The following is an 18,728-nucleotide window of genomic DNA, read 5'->3' as shown; positions in this document are numbered from 1 at the left end:
GATTTGCATGAAATTGTCACAGGACATTAACTGTAGTGCATTTGGTTCGGAAGGCTTGACAGCTATATTCCTGTAGTTGTCCAGTCTAGAAGAAAACAAGTCTTTGGCTTACTTGGAGTGAATGTTATTACCATTTATTATCAAGAACTGTTTTTGGGACACGACAACACCTTGTTTAATTCTCCTGGTTCAAATAGTCTGGCAGCGAGCTTTTTCTTAACGCCGGCTTTTGGCGCACACATCTTGGAACTTGGCTATGTGGGCGCTGCTTTGCTTGCAGAAGGATCCTGATGTGCGAGTGCCAGCAGGTGGCATGAAGCTTGTTCTAGCAAGTTGCCGTCAGGGTTGGGATCTACTTTTAATGGTTTTGTTTTTTTTTTGGATCCTGTACAGTTTGTTGTAGGGTGGTTGCCAAGTGACCTTGCGCTATCTGCTTGCTTGTCAGTTGTGTGCTGATGACCTAAACCCAAAACAATGCATGGGGGAATAAGATATTGTTCACTCACTTTTCAAACTTGCCCAGTTCAGTTTCGTGTTCGGCAAGATGATTCTGATTCAATAGCACGTAAAAAGTCTGTCGAGGTAGAAAGCAGTGTGTTAACTTTTCCCAGCTTGCTTGGCCTACCAATGTGGGCACCAAAAGGCCTTTATTTAAGAAGTATGCTTATATGTTTACTCATTATGAGTGAAATTTGCGCTGTATGGATTTATTGCAAGATACCATACTGTTGTTGAATGATGCGCCTGTTCACTAACGATATCGCAGACTCTTAACAATGTTTTAGTTAAGGCCCACATTCAAGTAATGGTTGACTCTGATATAGTAAAGGCCAGTTGTAGCCCATATGCTTTGTCAATAGTAGTGGTTAAAAAAAATAAAGTATGGCTCTATTTAGTTGTGTGTAGGCTATCATCAGCTTAATGTAAAACATGCAAGGATGCTTTTCCTTTGTATAAAGGAGACTCTGGATGCACTACTTGGTGGGTCCAAGTTGTTTAGCATGTTAGATCTAGCACCTGGGTATAACCAGGTCCCTGTAGACTCCCTGGATAGGCAAAAGCCAGTATTTCGCTCCCCCTTCATCCTATTTCAGTTCGGGTTTATAAAACATCAAGCACTTTTTAGTGATTAATGGAGAACATTTATGGTGATCAGAGCCTTCATGCCCTGTTATTATATCTTGATGACATTATATTAATTCCCAGTATTGTTGAGTCTCCTCCAATCTAAAAAAAAATGAAAAAGTGCCATTTCTTCAAAAATTGAGGTTAGTTATTGGTCAAATGATTCAGCTGAAGGGGTGGCAACTACCCCCAGAGAAGATCCAAGTGGTTGTGTTGTGGAGCAGCACATCCTTTATGAGTTTTGTATCATGTAGAGGTTTGGTGAAAAGATTTTTTTTAGGATTTGTGGCTTCCCTTTGTAAGTTGATTGGGGCACCACAGTGGTGGTCAGTGGTCACTATGCAGTGCCCTACATACAGAATTAAAGAATATCAAAGTCTGTCGAGCAGCTGGTTAGTCAGTGGCCCAGAGTGCAGGAGATCGACAGGGTTTGGTATAGAGTGTTTCAGTGCCACCCTCAGGGAATTTGATGTTGCTGCTGTTGTTACTGAATAGGCTGCAAGCAGAAGTGCTCTCAAGTCTTTATAATAGTCACGAAGAGTAGATCATACCACTGACCTCATATGTTGGAGGTATTACTGGCTCAGTATGTGACAAGGCATGAAGAAATGGTTCACCGAGAGTGAGCGTTGTGTTGTTGCCATGGCATCACAACCTCAGGTGAGAATATTTATGGGGAACTTTCTAAACACTAAGCGACTTGAAATCATTGCACCAGATTTTATTGTCCTGGATGAGGTGAGTAATGGGCAAGAACAAATGTCCTGGTGGTAACACGATTTTGTAAATGTACAGAGCATGTACCAAAACATCATCAAAGGGCAAGTACAGTGGCAAAAATCTTGACCAAAATATGGTTTAATGCATATGAAGTGTGTAGTTTAGTGGGAGAGCTGTGTGAGTGCTAGTGTTACTTATATGGTATTAGAAAGAGTAGAACCATTTTTTGGATGGGCACTGTGTATATATTCATATAGATATATAACTACATATACATATATGCTTTTTAACCATCGCATTCCACATTTAGTCCCAATTTGCTCTTACAATTCCCTCCACTCTTCTGGGAAGATGTTCCACTAGATTTTGGAGTGTGCTTGTGACACAAGGATGTCTTGTACAGTAGGTAAGGTGAGGAGGCCTGGGGTGCAGTCAGCATTCCAAATCATTCCAAATGTTTTCAGTAGGGTTGAGTTGAGAGCTCTATAGCAGCGGATCTTCCACGCCAACCCATGCAAAGCATATCTTCATAGAGTTTGTTTTGTGCACAGGGAAATTGTCATGCTGGAGCAGGTTTGGGTCTCCTAGTGCAAGTGAAGGGAAAATTGTATGCTACTGCATCCAAAGACACTCTGTACACCTGTGTGTCTTCAGCTTTACAATAACAGTTTGGGAAAGAAACACATGTGGGTGGGAAAGTCAGGTGTCCCAATACTTTTGTCCATATAGTGTATGTGTCTGTATATATATTTACATTCAAGACCCTTTTAATGTTTTAATCTTTTCTGTTTATAAACATGTCTTGAGTGAATTCTCTTTTCTTAATTGTACTTTGCAGAGGGAGCAATTTAAAAGGCGAGTGGCCTTGACAGGAGTATCGGAGGCTTCCTGGACAGACGAAAATAATAGTGCCTTGGACAAGTTCAGCGCAGATGCTACAATCAAGCTTCTCGTCATCTACCTCGACCCTTTCTCTGGCCTGTGTGTTCAGTACACCATGCCGAGCCAGGTACTGCCGATTCTATTCCGGGATGCAGTGACATTTGGTGTTGGATCAGGGCAGCAGTCGTACATCACCACTGAGTGATGATACTGCAAATTATTCATGACTTGAAAATCAGTTTGTTTTTTTTTTGGTTGTTTTTCTTTTTCTTTTTCAGTTGTGATAAATTATTTTATGTTATATTGAATATGCAACATTTTCTGCAGTATGTTCAGTTTCAGTGCATCTGGCATTTTGGTTTTTAAAGCTGTCACTCATTGTTTTGAAGAATTTCTGGTAATCCATTAGAACTGTAAAATATGAAATATTACCTGTTTTATTTCTCTCCGCTACATCTTTCTCCTCCTCACACACAGGTGGTGGAGCAGCTGGCCTACTTCATACGCAAGGAAGACTCTGTGATTACGGAGGAGACTTTTGTGAGCTGTGTGCAGTTCGGAACAACACGGGGAGGGGGTATAGAGAGCCTGCTGAGGCTAATGAACGGGATTCATGCACCACTGGTCACTCACAGTACAGACTGGCCAGAGAACGTCAAGAACAATTATATAGCTCACATGCACCGCTTCGTCACCAACCTCACAGGTACAAGACAGGAAAAAGAAAACATACACTCTCTGTGTGGTAGTACTTTTTAGAAAACTTCCAGCTAGCAGCAATACTTTACTGACTGCTAGTGTAGCTCTTGTAGGACTATCGACAGAAAGTGTTGTACCTTTTTGTCCAGTGTGGCCACAAATATATTTTTTAATGTGTAGCAGGCGTCTGGCGTGGGAAAACAACAAACTGTTTTTTTTTGGGGGGGGAGTTTGCCGTGTTAAATGCATACATACAGATAGATAGTGGCGCTTGTGACAGTGAGACTATTGGGGATTTCAAGCTGCACAATCTAGTTTATGTTGGCTACCAACTTTATAGTACTTGTTCAGAAATAATGCATTAATTGTGTTCCTTCATAATGCTTACAATTATTTTCTTTAAAAAAAAAATTGCAGTCTGGTAACCATAACCTCATCATGCTGAATCTAGGTTCCTGATTATTCTATTTATATGCAGCAACATTTCTCTATTGAAATGTATTCGCTGATGAAAATGATCTGCACGTGGGTTAAAAAGCATCTAGATTTTAATGCGCGCCCGTTTATTTTTCTGCTCGAGAGTAGACCGCAGCCCATTGATCTTTCTTTCACCTCACACTGACTTTCCTGGACCTTCGGAATTGCTCTTCACGTTGCAGTCAGAGGGCCGCTCTTATCTCGCTTGCCAGGGTACAAGGCTAATAATCATATTTCAACCTTCAGACAGCTGAAATCAGATTCCTTTTGTGTATGTTGATCTTAATCACTATGTGCATGATGGATCCAGTGGTCTCTGTCGAAATCTTAGCTGCTTTATGAATGCAGGCCCAAGACTCCCTGCGCTACCAGCCATTTATAGGTAATCACCCGACGCGTTCCCATGTGATGGTTCAATTATCAGACCAATCATACCAATCAGCGCACCCACGTCACCTTTTACACAGCCTGAGTAAACACAAATCACAGCCCCACCAATCAGGCACCATTCTTACCTGGCAAAAAAAAAAAGCAGCTCCACACTGCAGCCCATCTAATCAGGGAGCCATTTTTGATCATTTTGAACAATTCTCACTAAACTGTGTTTCTCTGCCTTAAATGCACATTTCTGCAGATCATGCTCAAGTCAATACGAGCGCAGTCCAAGTAACACATTTCAAGGCTACGGAAATGTTTTGATACAAAAAAAGGCGGCCAAATCAGCCCAGGAGGATAAACATTGTGCACTAAGTCTCTTTGATTTTTGTTTTAACTTACTAAAGCAATAACAATGAATTCACAAAGTGGACTCTGATGACTGCTGATGATATATTCAGGTTGTTAAGCGCGGTACTAAAAATGATTTGGTTTGAAAGCTTGTGGTCGATATAAACCCAAACGTATATTTATTTTACTCATCATGCCTGATCCAGAAATAACGCTGTAGCACAATTCATTCAGAAGCAATGCTCCGGAAATGAGAGTGTTTAGAGAAACGTATAGTGAATGAAATAAGATATTGTAAACTCGGTCCTATACAAAGAATAACACCTTCTGCTGTGAGTCGTAACTCATTCAGTCTTTAGACGCACACACCTCTAACATATGCCTTTCTCATTGCCCTGTGAATAGACTGATTCACCTCTTCATCTCTTTGCTTCATATTTTTCTTGCATTTCACTTGCCTTTGTTCTCTCTGGCCAATCAAATTTGGCCGTTGTGTCCCTCTACCATGCCCTAATTTTTTTTTTCTGTTCATAACCACCCTTGCAGAATGAGCTGGCAGTACTCAAAGTCACAGTGATATTCCAGTCTTGTTTCCTTTAATCTTTTTTCATCTCTGTATGAGTACATTTTGTGCTTCTTTTTTTTTTTTTTTTTTTCTTTCTCTATTTCACTCTCTGTCTCTCTTTATCTCTCTTGCCTTTAGATGTTCTTTTTTTTTTTTTTTTTCTTTACTTAATTGATCTTCATTCCCCTCATTCATACTCCTTATTCATGGTTTTCTATATCATTTTACGCTCAGAAGAAAGGGTCCACAGTAAGTCTTTGGATGGTTAATAGTTTTCGCTTTCAAAAACGGATGTACTCTTCCGCATGGTATCCCGTCTCTTTTAGGATTCTCTAATGAACAGTTCAAGAAATCTTAGATGAAATCTTTTTCGTATGAGAACATGTCCAAGTGGCGTAGTCGATAATGCGCAGATGTGGGAAGGAACTTACTACAGGAATGGTAGAATGGTGCTGAGAATAACACAAGTAAAGCATGGAATGTTATAAGCATGTATGTGACAGCATGCCACTCAAAAATAACCTTTTATTTTATTTTTTTTATCTTATTTCTTCATCTCATTACATTTCCCCCGGCTGCAAACCTTATGTAACATTAAATTGATTTGCTCGGTAATGTGATAAATGATGAGGTGTAATATGAATGGTAATGTGATAATGTGCAGCATTATTGCAATGTGTTGTACTGTGTTATTGCGTAGAGCTGTGTGCGCTCTCTCGGAGCCCATAAACCCTTTTACGCTCATCAATTACTGGGCTGTGATGCTCATTCTATTCTTTATTTTTGGTTTCAACATGCCAGTAGCTTGAGATAAAATGCATTTATCTTCCGCCATGGCTTTAATTTGTGGAATTCAATTGTTTTTTTTTCTTCTTTAATTGTTTGTTTGCTATTTTTCATAGATGCAAGGTTTAGGCCTATGAGGAAAACAGTGCTTTATATACCTGTGGAAGCCCTACAACACAGCCCAGAGGAGGCTGCCAGAGACAAAGAGCTGGTGAAGAGGCTAGAGGGTAAGGACCAGAACGCAAGAAAAGTGCAATGTAAGGTCAAAAGAATACGCTTTCGCAAGGTGGTTTGCAATTAAACCCCTTTTGTTGGACGGTTTGTGTTTTGCAGTGGTGATGATCCACTGGACACGGCAGATAATGGACGTGGTGAACGTGCAGGTGGCAGTGGACGCCGGAGACAGCACCGGTCTTCTGAATGAGCTCACTTTCTGGATGAACCGCTGTGTTGATCTGTCTGGCATCAGCCAACAACTCGAAAAGCCAGGAGTGTGCCATATTCAAGCCATCCTGCAACTCTCTATGTCTTCTTATGTGCAGCCATACTGCGAACTAGCCAGAGAAATTCAGGTACTGAATCCTTTTTTGTGTTTGTGCATGTGTGTGCTGGTGTGAGCGCAACTTTACAGGCAGCGCCGGGATAACTTTATTTCTCGCTTTTGGAAACGAGGCTATTGTCACAATTGTGTATTATTATGACTTGGGCATTTCTGCTGATTTAAATCCCTGTAGTTAGGTATTTTGTTGCTAACATGAATAATGAATGAGTATTTCTGGTCCTAAATCAGGTTCTAAAAGGGCAACTTTTAGCAAAAGCCTTAAACCCGCGGCTTAATGCGGCTCCGAGCCTCAGAGCTTCAGCAAGTGCAGGCATTTCATAAACTCTCCAAAGGCCAAGGAAAATCAATATAGTCAGAGTGAAATAATGAGACATTCGAAGCTGATTGACCCTGCATTCCATGTAATTGCTGCTCTTAATGTTAGAGCTGTAGGAAAGGAGTCAGCAGTATGTCGGATCACAGCTCTGTGACGGTAGATAAGCTGGGGGCTTCCAAAAATACTCTTGTGAACGGTGGTACTCAATTTAAATGGAGTATTGAACTGGGTGTAGTTGAGGGAACATAAGGCAAAGAAGTAAGTGCAGTGAATTTAGGTGTTGTCAGGCTGGTTATAGTGAATAGTGTTAGCTGAACCAAATCCAATGCTGCATTGAATCGAACCGAATTAAGCCATGTTAAGCTGATTTCCGCTGATTGGAAAAGAACTGATAGCTATCGTTGATGTATGAAATTGACTCAAACGACGTGCAATGTTTTGTCTTTCCCTGCAGAACGGCGTCCTACAGGCGCAGTCTAACCTGTCTTTCCTGTCCCTGCTGAAAGAGCCATGTGAGGAACTTTCCCAGCTCAAACCTCGCCAGATAGCAGGCAAACTGGGTCATATCCTCAAACTTATTCGCTTCATCTGGGTGAACTCACCTCACTACAACATTACTGAGAGGATCACTGTGCTCTTAATCAAGGTACAATAAGGCCTTTACTCACCACTGGTGTGTTCTTAGCTTTAGTGCAATCTTAGGTTGTGTATGTGCTTCTTTTGAACATCCCATTCTACAATTAGTCGCCGTTTGCCGTGAAAACGTTATCCAATTTTTCAGTGAAGACATGCCGCCAGATGCCTGGGGTGCAGTCAGCATTCCAAATCATTCCGAAAGTGCTCAATGGGGTTGAGGTCAGAGCTCTATAGCAGGCCACTGAAGATCTTCCTCTTGTAAACTATAATCTTAACGAAGCTCGCCTTGTGCACAGGGGAATTGTCATGCTGCTACAGGTTCGAATCTCCTAGTAGGGAAAATTTATTGCGACTACATCCAGTGATTTTAGGCTCCTCAGTGCTTTTGTCTGTATAGTGTACATCTCAACCAGCCAACCATAGTGACTTACCTTTTTAAACATTTTCATTATATCCATCTAAGCTTGTCAGCTCAGCTGTGGTATCTCCCTCAAAACACACAGACCTGCACAGTCATCAAGTTGCCCCCCAACCTCCAGCACTTTCACCCCCCCCACCACCGTCGATTTTTCTCGTTTTTTAGCACATCAAAGCCTGCCGAGCTTCAGGCCTCCGCTCAATAGATAAGCCATCAGCTGTGGCTCTGTAGCTCATGTGGCACGTGCGCTTTAGATCATCGGGTGAGCACCCTGCTTTTGTGCAGTACAGGCTTCCCAACACCATTCGCTCACAGCTTTTCATTTCTTTTTCCACTTCCTCAAGAGTGAAGGGAAAAACGTTTAACCTCTCATAATTACACTCTGACCCTTCCTCTGCTGGAATCGCACGTTCCCCTTCGCTGTCGTGTTTCTCATTTTTCCCCTCCTTTTACTTCTCTCCTCTCTTTCATTCTCTGCTTTGATAATATATGAAGGCAGGTTGAGCTGCCACAAAAACATTCGGTTTAATTGTTTCCTTACGGGCAATGCTTGAAGCTCCGGTGTAAAGCCCATGTCGAACCCTCTATCCGAACGGTATTCGCAAGTGTGCTTAGTCTAAAATCCTGTCTTTGGTCTATCTTAACACTTAAGTGTGTCCATATAAAAATAAATAAATAAAACGCTATTTTCTGGCGATTAATATTCGCTATATTGTTAAATCACTACTACTGGAAACAACTGAGTAGAGCAGATGCATTAGGACTGATCAGTGGTTAACCCAAACAGTGTTGTCTTATTTTGTCTGTTAGAGCAGGAAGTTCTTCCTAGTTCTTTTTACAGCCATTTTATTTATTTTTTGCCCTACATAACGTCGGTCTCAGATGCTTCGCAGCAGACTATTTGATGTATTATGTAAATTTAGTTGGCACATCTTCGAGAATCTCATGGGCAGTCAACTTCATGTACAATGTATGCATTGTCAGTCTGCAAAAGCAAACTGACAAACAATGTGGCGATGTTCATTTCTTTAGAGCAAGATAGTCAATTTAAAAATGCATGTGTGCTGCGTAGCGTCTCGGGTTTATTCGAAATTTCTTTCGAACAATTAGTGGCAAGTGAACAAGAAACTCTCCCATACTCACAGGGGATTTCCAGCTCGTTGCAGATGGGTCTTTGTCATTGTAGCACTGTTCTGATCTGCGGTTGGTTATTACATTGCAACTTCCTGTGAATGAAGGAGGTACTTGGTGGGTCTACACTGAAATTATTGTATTTGCTAGAAATAAATGGCTATTAGATTCATTAAGCTCAAACTGACCCATATTCTTTAGTCAGTAAGTCAGTCTACTTCTGCTTGGTGCAGTTTTCTTTGCTTACAGTTGAGTTACCTGAAGTAAAAATATCTTTTGCTAGTATTTATTCCCAAACGGCTGTATCAATTGTGTTTTTGATGCAGTCTTGTTTCATTGCACATCCATTACTAAGCATTCTTGCTGGGAAATTGAATATCTGTTAAGCAGAAAGAATGATACCAGTGACTGATATAAGTACCCTCTATGGAGATCTTGTATGGTTATTGTCTGGAATAATAGCGTCATTTTTCTCAGGTTTTTTTTTTTCCACAGTGGCATGAATGTGCTTAAAGTATACAGCCATCTGCAAAGCTCCATCTATGCTCAGTGGCCTGGATCTTTCTACCTGGTTCACCAATAAAGTAAATTGTCCCTGTATGCTGATTTTGGACCAGACTTTTATACATGACACCCTTATTCATTGCAGGAGAACAGCGAATCTGGTGTTAGATCAGCATGCAAGGGTAATATCTGTCAGCGTGCTGGCCCATATATGCCACACCGCTTTTCATGTTTTTATTGGCCGTATGCAGTTGTATGTTAGCAGTGGTGTGTTTAATGGAAGTTAAACGGCCCCAGTTATTGCTTCAACGCTCGAGTGAGGTTTTAACTATTCCTTTTTTTTTTTGGGTGGGGGGGGGTCAAAGAATGTCTCCCTGCAGTCAGAAAAAATAATGTAAGAAAAGTCTGTTACCTTAACAGGGAGAGATGATTGTGTGCTATTTGAGCTTGAATTCGATGGTGAAAGAAGGAGAAAGAAAAAGAGGCACAGTGTAAGGAAAATTATAAATGATTTCCACACACATTTCCAGGTAATCATTTGCAACCAAAAAGTCATTGATTTTGTGTGCGTGTGCGTGTGCGTGTGTGTGTGTGTGTGTGCGTGTGCGTGTGCGTGTGTGTGTGTGTGTGTGTGTGTGTGTGTGTGTGTGTGAGAAAGAGAGAGACAAAGTGCAAAGACGAATCAAATCTTGGCTGCTGAAAATAAGAGGAAAATTTCACATCCTATACAGTCAAAAAATTGGTCTTGTGTAATCATTTGAACTGGTGCAGTCATGGTCACATTACAGATCCAGTCAGTCATTGCTAGTGTGTATAGATAGTTTTACTCATTTTTAAGGTCCTATTTAATGCCAGGGGTAAAATAAAGTGCAGACATACATGTCTATTAGTAGCCTGTGGTGGTCAGTAATGAAGTAAATGTCATTTATTACTGTACCTAAGCATTTTATTTTTTTTTTACATACTGCACTGAAGTAGTTCTATTTTGGGAGTTTTTCACTTTAACTTTACTACATTTCAAAGGAAATATCGTACTTTTCACCCAAGTACATTTTTGGGTAATTTGTATTTATGAGTGGGTAAAAACATATTGAGAGTAATAAATGATGGAAGAAACTCTTGGCTATAACTTGCCACAACACCCGTAGTTGAAAATAAGTTTTTGGGCTCATGATAATTTGAATAGATATCAATCAGTGTTTCACTCATTAATGTCATTCTATGAATAGATCGTTCTGCTGAGAGTAACTTTACAGTCTTTTCACATAAACTGAGTGGATTAAGCAAAAGTCTTGTGACAAAAATTATATCAGGAACATTGTAGCCATAATGAATCATAGCACTTTGGATACTTTTGTAGGCAAATACTTTTGTGTTTTTACTCAAGTGAAAGTTTAAAGGGAGCACCTTTACTGGAGTAATATTTTACACCGTAGTGCATCTCTACTTCGTTATCGTTTGTGCACTTCATCCACCACTGATAATTGTGTGTAATATTCTTCATCAATATTTGCAAACTAATCACGAAGCACTGAACTGAGATGCACAGAGTTCCTAATCCCTATTGTTATTTCATACCTGTGGCTTTACAAGATCTTCAAGACCATCTGCTTTCTTTTCTGTCTTTATTTTCAACCCAATAATTCATACACGGCTCATCCTCGAACAGAGAAAGTTCTGACTTTATGTTTTACCGTGAACACTTGCTCATTGATGCCAAAATTGACTATCTATAGAGAGTCAGGAAAAGAGGAAAAGAGTGTGATTAGTCAAGGACTTGAAAGCTCTAGGGAAGCAGACTTAAGGAACATATGTCGTTTTCATTTTTGGCATTTCTTTTTTGCATACAGCAGAGGAGGAGATGAGGGAAAGATAATTAACTCCTAAGCTGGTTAATGCCATAGGTTCCTCAGCATTCTGGTAAAATGAGAGTTCAGAGTAATATTACATATCAATTTAATTAGCTTCATTCTTGGTTCAGAGGCTGTAAAACATTTTCTTTCTTCAGAATGACACACACACACACACACACACACACACACACACACACACACACACACACACACTCGGACGCAGTCTCTGTACATCTCAGTGCAATGCTTGGTGATTTCTCAGTCAGGATTAACCCACTGATCAGAGAAATGAAAATGGATCTGTCATTTCACATCCTCCATTTTATTCATCATATTTAATAATTACACTTTCAACGGTTCCTCTCCTTCTCTCTTTCCATTTCTTGCACCAACCCCCCACCCCCCATTTTTTTCTTTTTTTTTTAAATCCAACATCTTTGGATGTAAGTAACACACCCACCTCAGATATACAGTCTAAACCTGAAGCTTTTATGAACACGAAAGCCTGATTCATAGCAAACATCTGTACAGGCTAAATCTACACCTCAACATAAGAGAAAGTGGAGGCCGATACCTGTGCACATCTGGACAAACCGGAGTATCTTTAACTTTAGCAGTCTTTCAGTAAACTGCTTTTCTATATCGTGCGGTTGTAAACTGATGAGACTTTTCTGAGATAAAGATTTACTGTCGATGCAAAAATGACCTGCATACAACTGCAACAGCTGTGACATGCTTTTCTGAGCACCAAGCCAAGCTCGAGCAAAGAGCCCATGGTCAGAGGTGGAGCATAACAGAACACTAGAGCTTTAGGTTTAGATGTTTATTGGAATAAAACGAAATGGCCCGTAATAGAAGAATGGCTCGAGTAAATTAGGTCTGTAATCTGTGATTTCCAGCCAGACTCTCTTGTGGTATTTCTATTTTTAACGATTCTTTCTCCTCCTGGACATATTATGCCAGCTTTGTCTCTTTGGCCATCACAGTCTGCTTATGCATATTCTATCTCTGGAACTGTCTTGGACTGGTTGAACCCTTTTCTCTAGTTTTTATTCAAAATCTCCTATCAGTGCTCAGATACGTTGAAGTCTGGTAATTGTAGGCCTAACATAAATGACATCATTTTGCTATTTATCAAACTATTCATTGAGCCTTGTGCCCTGTGGACTCTAGGGGCAGAGTCATTCAGGAATGGACCACACTAATTAGGAGAAAAATGTCTCATAATAGGACAAAGGTGATCAGCGAAAATAACTGTGCTAAATTGCAGTGACTTTTTTTTTCTCTTAAGTGGAATACAACCATGGCAGCAAAATGCTCCCTACAGAACCACTGGTCAGTCAGGTCTTTAGGTGCACTATTGTAAATTTCATTTTGTGCTGTATTGTAATCTCTGTGCGTGTGTGTGTGTGTGTGTGTGTGTGTTGTAGATAAGTAATGAGATCATCCGGTGGTGCAGCAAAGAAATTTCGCTGGAAAGGATCTTTCAGGGCTATGCGAGTTCCAGCAAAGAGATACTCAACGACTGTATTTTCTGCTGTCAGTCCTGGCAGAAGCGCTACGAACTGACCGCTCAGCTTCATGACATGTAATGTATAGCAACTCCACTACTCTGACTTCATTTATGTCCTTCTATCAAACGCACAGTGCCCTCCAGAATTAGACTTCCTTCAGAAAACGAGCAGAAAAACATGTATACGTATTCTCATTGGTAATTTAGTCTCAAAATCCTTTAAAGCATCACAAAGAAGAACCTTTAAAAGACTTAAAAGAAACCCATCCGTTCTACTTCTATGACGGTGACCACCATGCTAATGATACGACACTTTGGACTCGTCTGACCACATCATGCTAATTTTAGTCGTAGTGAAGCGTTATCGATTAGGCCTCATCGATCATGCTGGATATGAAAGTATTTATAAATGATTAATACAAGCGTTTAGACGGCAAATCAGCTATTGGTTACAAAAAAAGAAAGAAAAGTAATTGGGGAAAAACATCCAGATTCTACTGATGCTTTCATTAATGATACGCTTAGAACTAATTGATGAAAATCTCGATTTGATTGACTAGAGATTCATTTGCAAGGGCGCACAATTTGTTTTAGTTATCGGCATTAATTACAAAATATAAAAGATAATTCAAAACGAGACAACGCAAATCTATGAAACAAGAAAAGAATCAGGGCCTGTGGCAAAAACATGCGGTGCATAAACTGAGAACGAGTCTGTCAGCAAATAGCCACGAGCCATAAACAAATGCTTTAAGTGATGCAAAATTTAGCACTTGTTTATTAATATAATAATTGTTATTGCCATCGGATCCGAATCATTCCACGTTCTGCGTTTACAGTGACTTTGCACTTATTTTGTCTTGTAAGTTTTGTGGGTGGCATTAAATATAACTTTCACTTAATGGCTGATCATCATAAGAAAATTTAAGAGTGTTTTTGAATTACTTTCAGTCTGATGGAAATGTTGATGCTTTGGGTTAAGCAAATATTTCACACAAAAAAAAAGATTGGTACAAGAGACATAAATCTGTGTAATATTTATTTCATAAAATTGTATTTGCTCTCTTTATGAAAGGTGCCATTACTTCTGGAGGCCACTGTTACACCTTAAATTCCTTTATCAAAACTGACAGTGACGAATGATTACGCGTCGGTATTAGTGTTTTGGGGCGTATTAAGTCTACATCTGCCCTCTTTTATTCCAATCATTAGTTTTTGCTAACCTGATTTCTCATGGGCTCCTGTTCTAATATGATGCCATGGTCTTTTTCTACTGATTTTACTATGTTAATATCCTATTATATTCTATTCCACTGTCGTTAGAGCCCACCGCTACCAGGTTATTTCGCATATATTAAATTTCCTCCCGCTGGAGCCTTATTAAAGCCCATCACACATCTCTGTTGTTCTCGGCCGCACTCTGTGCCATTTCCCCTTTTTTGAGCTCCTCGTATTTAAAGCGGTGAACTTTTACTCTCCGCTTTATGATCCTTCTCTTTTTCTTGCCTTTTGTCTCTGCTAAGCTCACTTAACCCGGCCACTGTTTTAAAGCCTTTGGCACATCATCACGCTCTGTGAAAACTGAGCCGATACCATCTTGTAACAAAATCAGAGTGTCCGATTCCGCCAGTGATTACAGCCTCTAGCTAAAGAGAATGGCACTTAGCAGTACCACGACAATGTATTTATTTCAAAGTGAACGTGGCTGACCACAGCGGGAGATTTCTGTTATGAGAGGAGCATGCAGAGCTTGTTTTGAAGTCTCTATATTGGTTCAGGCTGACATTTTATTTTCTTCCTGCTTTTTTTTTTTTTTTTGTGCCAAAACTCTACAAGAATATTTTGTGACTTTTTATACAGAACTTGTTGGAAGTATAACAATAGAAAATTTGGCAAAGTGTTTCCGTAACGTGTTATGATGATTAAACATACAAGTCCGCGTTTCTTTCGGAATACGCTGACAAACAAGCATGTTAAAATATTTCTGCATTGGAGCTTCGCCACGATAGATTTAGATGCAGTCAGTAAATAATTGGACAGTGACAAAATGTTTGCTGTTTTGGCTTTGAACTTGGATAGTTGGCAATTCTGTTGCTTCTTGGCCCAACTGTGTGTGACTGCATCATATTGTGTGCATTCATGCACAAGGAGGCTAACAAATGTCTATAACCGATAACTGGTTCATTTGTATTGAAATCTGTCGCTGTTGACTTTCAATATGAGGATCATTGACGTGCCAGTGGCTGGAAATAAAAAACAGGCTATGAACAAGATGAAGATTGGGATCAGCCAATCAGACACATGGAACAAAAAAATAGGACTTTCAATATTTAATAAATGTTAAAATAAATCAAATCCTAAAGGATGAGGCGATATAAGTGCTAATCAAGCAGGAAAGTTAATAGAGACATGTGACCAAACAATCCGAGTCTGTAGTGGGGGCTGGGAAATAGGACATAATTGTCCATAATCCTGACACTTAGCAGGTTCTTAGAGTTACGTTTATTACTAATGCAGACCTAAATAAGAGTGATGTAGGTATGAAATCTACATTTATCAGTAAGTGAAGAATAGTTTCTCCAAAACACAATACAGTAAGTTTGTAAAAACGCAAAAAGCATGCATAGGACATGTGTGGTAATGTCTATTTTTTTTTTTTGGTACGTTTATTAAAACGCTGATATTTTCCAGCATTAGAAGCAGAAGGAATTTTCTAAAATGCATCATAAAGCACCATAAATCTGCAGTACACTACAGCACATGCCTTAAAACATATTCAACTCACCTTGAACTAAAAACCACTTTCCAAAAACCTGCTATCGAGTTTTTTTTCACAAGGTCAGAAATCGTGATGTTGTTAAAGTCAGTCATTGAAGCCCACTAGATATACTGTAGGCAAGATCTAAAAAAGAAAGAAAGAAATAAAAAAGCTGCTGAAACAAGCAGGAAGGGAAGGTTTTGCGCTGCAGCCGTGTCCAGGGAATGGTTTTGATGAGGTCTTTATTGAGCGCATTGCAGACTCACAGTAAGTGAGTCATCAGCTGCTAATGATTTGTGAAACAAATACTTAGTATTTGACAATCAAATGAATGAAGCACGCATTTCTTCGCACTCGGTGGTTTCTCCACGTTATCCTAAATTTGTGGATTTTTCAAAGCTAAATTAGCTCAAGGTGTGATTAGTAATTCCGAAGTACATTCCCACACATTGTAGCCGCTGTTGCTGGTGATGGTCCCCATATTCCCTGTGACCCCGACCAAAACGGAGCATTTCCTGAAGAGAAATAAAATGATGAATGACTACAGGACAATAGTGAACATCTCCTCCATCCATCATGCTGTAGCGCATGCATTAACTTTTCGAATATTAGTCTGTAATTGTGCCTCACCCAGAGGTCGTAGCTTGAGTTCCAAATTGTGGAGATGTGGGACATTTCACTAAGCTGTCACTTGTTTTCCACTAGGCTTGCTGGTGATGAATCTAAGCTGATGTGAGTGAGGCCGTTGTCTAGTGAGCCGGCAGCCTCCTGCATGGTGTTTAATTATAGCAGGGTCTCATTGCAGCGTTGGAGCATAGGCCCGCTGGCCCTTTCAGCGGCATTTCGCCAAGCCTATAGCTTCAATCCTACACACGGGCAGCCGACCTCATCCACCCAATTACATCCAGTACTTAGTTCCAGCCCAGAGCCTGCAGAGGTCACGGCTGAGAATGGGGTGCTGTTCAGACGGGGTCTCTCTCTTTCTCTCTTTCCCTCTCTTCAGCCCTTTCTTAGGAAACTTCACCAGCTTTGGCTACTTTTTAGTACAATATACTATATGGCTAGTTAGATTTTTTATCTATATGCAATTCCACTGTATGTTTTCTTTATTATTTTGTGTTTGCTACGTCGGCGTTTTAGTGCTACGCTAAAATCAATTAAAAAAATTCAAGATAACTAGAATAAAGTCGTAGCACCATGAGAATGCAGTCGATGTTACGAGAATCAAGCCGTGGCACTACAGTAGTAAAGTCGTAGTAGAATTGCCGAAGTACAAGCTCGCAGGTGTAACCATCAATATCCTTGGAGTCGACCACTGGTTGCTATTTCAGACTGCAAAAAAGATGTCTGATATTGATGGCTATGTCTCGTGCTGTTTTTGAAGAGGGGATGTTTCTCAAGAGGATGATACACCGGCAGATTCTGTGATTATCGTGTTTTGTGACCTTAGAGGGCGCTATTGATCAAATATCTTAATGAGTCTTTTCTGTTCAATTCTATTAGCGCATCTGTTTCTCCGCAGCACAACGACAGACTGTTCTCCGAGCGCCTTCATGATAACGGGCACCGGGCACCAGGCACGTTCTCGCACGGACATTTAATGAACAGTGTCTGTCGATGTTTAAATTTACAATGTTTGCATAGCGAACTTTTCTGGGTCATCAATTTTAAGCTGCGTTTGAGCAATAGAACCATCAGGTCACAAAATAATTTTCATTTCATTCTCACAGTGTTACGACTTCATTTTTGTAAGCTTCGATCTATACAAATTTTTTTTTTACTTAGTACTAAAACAAGCTCGTAGTTTGCAGACTGACGTACAAAATAGAATTTCTGCACAATGATATAAACATTTTTTGCTGTTTCACATAATATATGCATATCCTGGTATGTCTTATATATATATATATATATATACTGTATATGAACTCCGTATGAACCAGCTTTCTAAAGCGATGCTGAATTGTCTCTGCTTTGCAAAGTATTGCCTGTGAAAATGAAGCCGCCGAGGTACAAGTGACAGCTTCATAAATGATGTTCTGTCTACAAAATAACGAAGTACCGAATAGGAGAATCACCTTTTCAATTCTTCCTGAAACATAACCGTCATTCGAACGAATATGCGCTCACACGCACAGTCCATATCTAGATGATGCAATATTTTAGAGTGATTCGGTGGAGTTGGATGTAACCTTCTGTTTAAACCATTGTGTGCTGGTGTAGGAGGTGACAGAGTGTGTGTGTGTGTGTGTGTGTGTGTGTGTGAGTGTGAGTGGTGTTTCCAACAGACCAAGCTTAAGGTTTATAGGGGAACTGGGCTTTCAGTTTCATATTGAACTCAAGCTCAACATGCAGCCAGGACCCCAGCCAATAAGAAAATAGGCACAAACAAGACACGTACTGTATTGGCAGCATGTGCAGAGGTGGAAGCGTAAAGGTCTGGGTGTGGGGGGTTAAGCGAAGCTTACCCAGGGCACCAGATGCGGTAGGGCCAACGTCGCGTTTGAAGTATATGTATGTATTGGGTTTTGTTTGAACTCCGAGAAATACGTGTACTGCGGGACATGTTTTAATGTCTCGCGCTGTTAGCATCCGCTTGCTATTACTGGTGTGGGCATAAGGAATTGAATAGCCCCAAGACCTCAGCTGCAGCTTTCACCTCTCAAAGCTATATAGCAGGTGCTGAGCGCTTAAGTGGCGTATTCCCACTGTAGAGCTTCGGACAAAATACATTAACACCAAATATTGATCAAAGCAGAGCCTTAGCTAGATCAGGAGGGATAGACCTGAATAAAAAGGTTCTACATATGTGCTCCCCCCCCACCCCCACCCCCCCCACTCCTCCTTTTCTTTCCTTCCTTCCCTGTGCTGGCTATTTGTGGGCCTTATCTGTAAGCAGAGATCGGTTTATTTGGTTTATTCAAGCCCCAGAAGGTCAGTCGATGTGGGATGTGTTTCTGTGTCAGGCTGTTTGTTTGTGTATAAGTGTGTATATCTCGACTTTGTATTCTCGACCATGACTTTCTGACACATGATTAATGTGGTGTTATAGGACAG

The 18,728-nt window shown here is 40.3% G+C and overlaps 1 protein-coding gene across 1 annotated transcript in view; it reads left to right on the top strand.

Annotated features, from left to right (window-relative positions):
* The window catches only part of dnah2 (dynein, axonemal, heavy chain 2), a 149,480-nt gene that overhangs the window by 9,053 nt on the left and 121,699 nt on the right, over nucleotides 1-18,728 (top strand). The window contains exons 4-9 of the mRNA XM_083541395.1: nucleotides 2,684-2,854; nucleotides 3,205-3,433; nucleotides 6,097-6,207; nucleotides 6,314-6,552; nucleotides 7,313-7,504; nucleotides 12,831-12,988. Coding sequence (XP_083397521.1) covers nucleotides 2,684-2,854; nucleotides 3,205-3,433; nucleotides 6,097-6,207; nucleotides 6,314-6,552; nucleotides 7,313-7,504; nucleotides 12,831-12,988 — 1,100 coding nt within the window. The remainder of the gene's footprint in view (nucleotides 1-2,683; nucleotides 2,855-3,204; nucleotides 3,434-6,096; nucleotides 6,208-6,313; nucleotides 6,553-7,312; nucleotides 7,505-12,830; nucleotides 12,989-18,728) is intronic.

The sequence above is a fragment of the Silurus aristotelis genome (assembly GCF_946808225.1).
Source record: "Silurus aristotelis genome assembly, chromosome: 5".
NCBI lineage: Eukaryota > Metazoa > Chordata > Actinopteri > Siluriformes > Siluridae > Silurus > Silurus aristotelis.
This window is presented reverse-complemented; position numbering and strand designations above follow the sequence as displayed.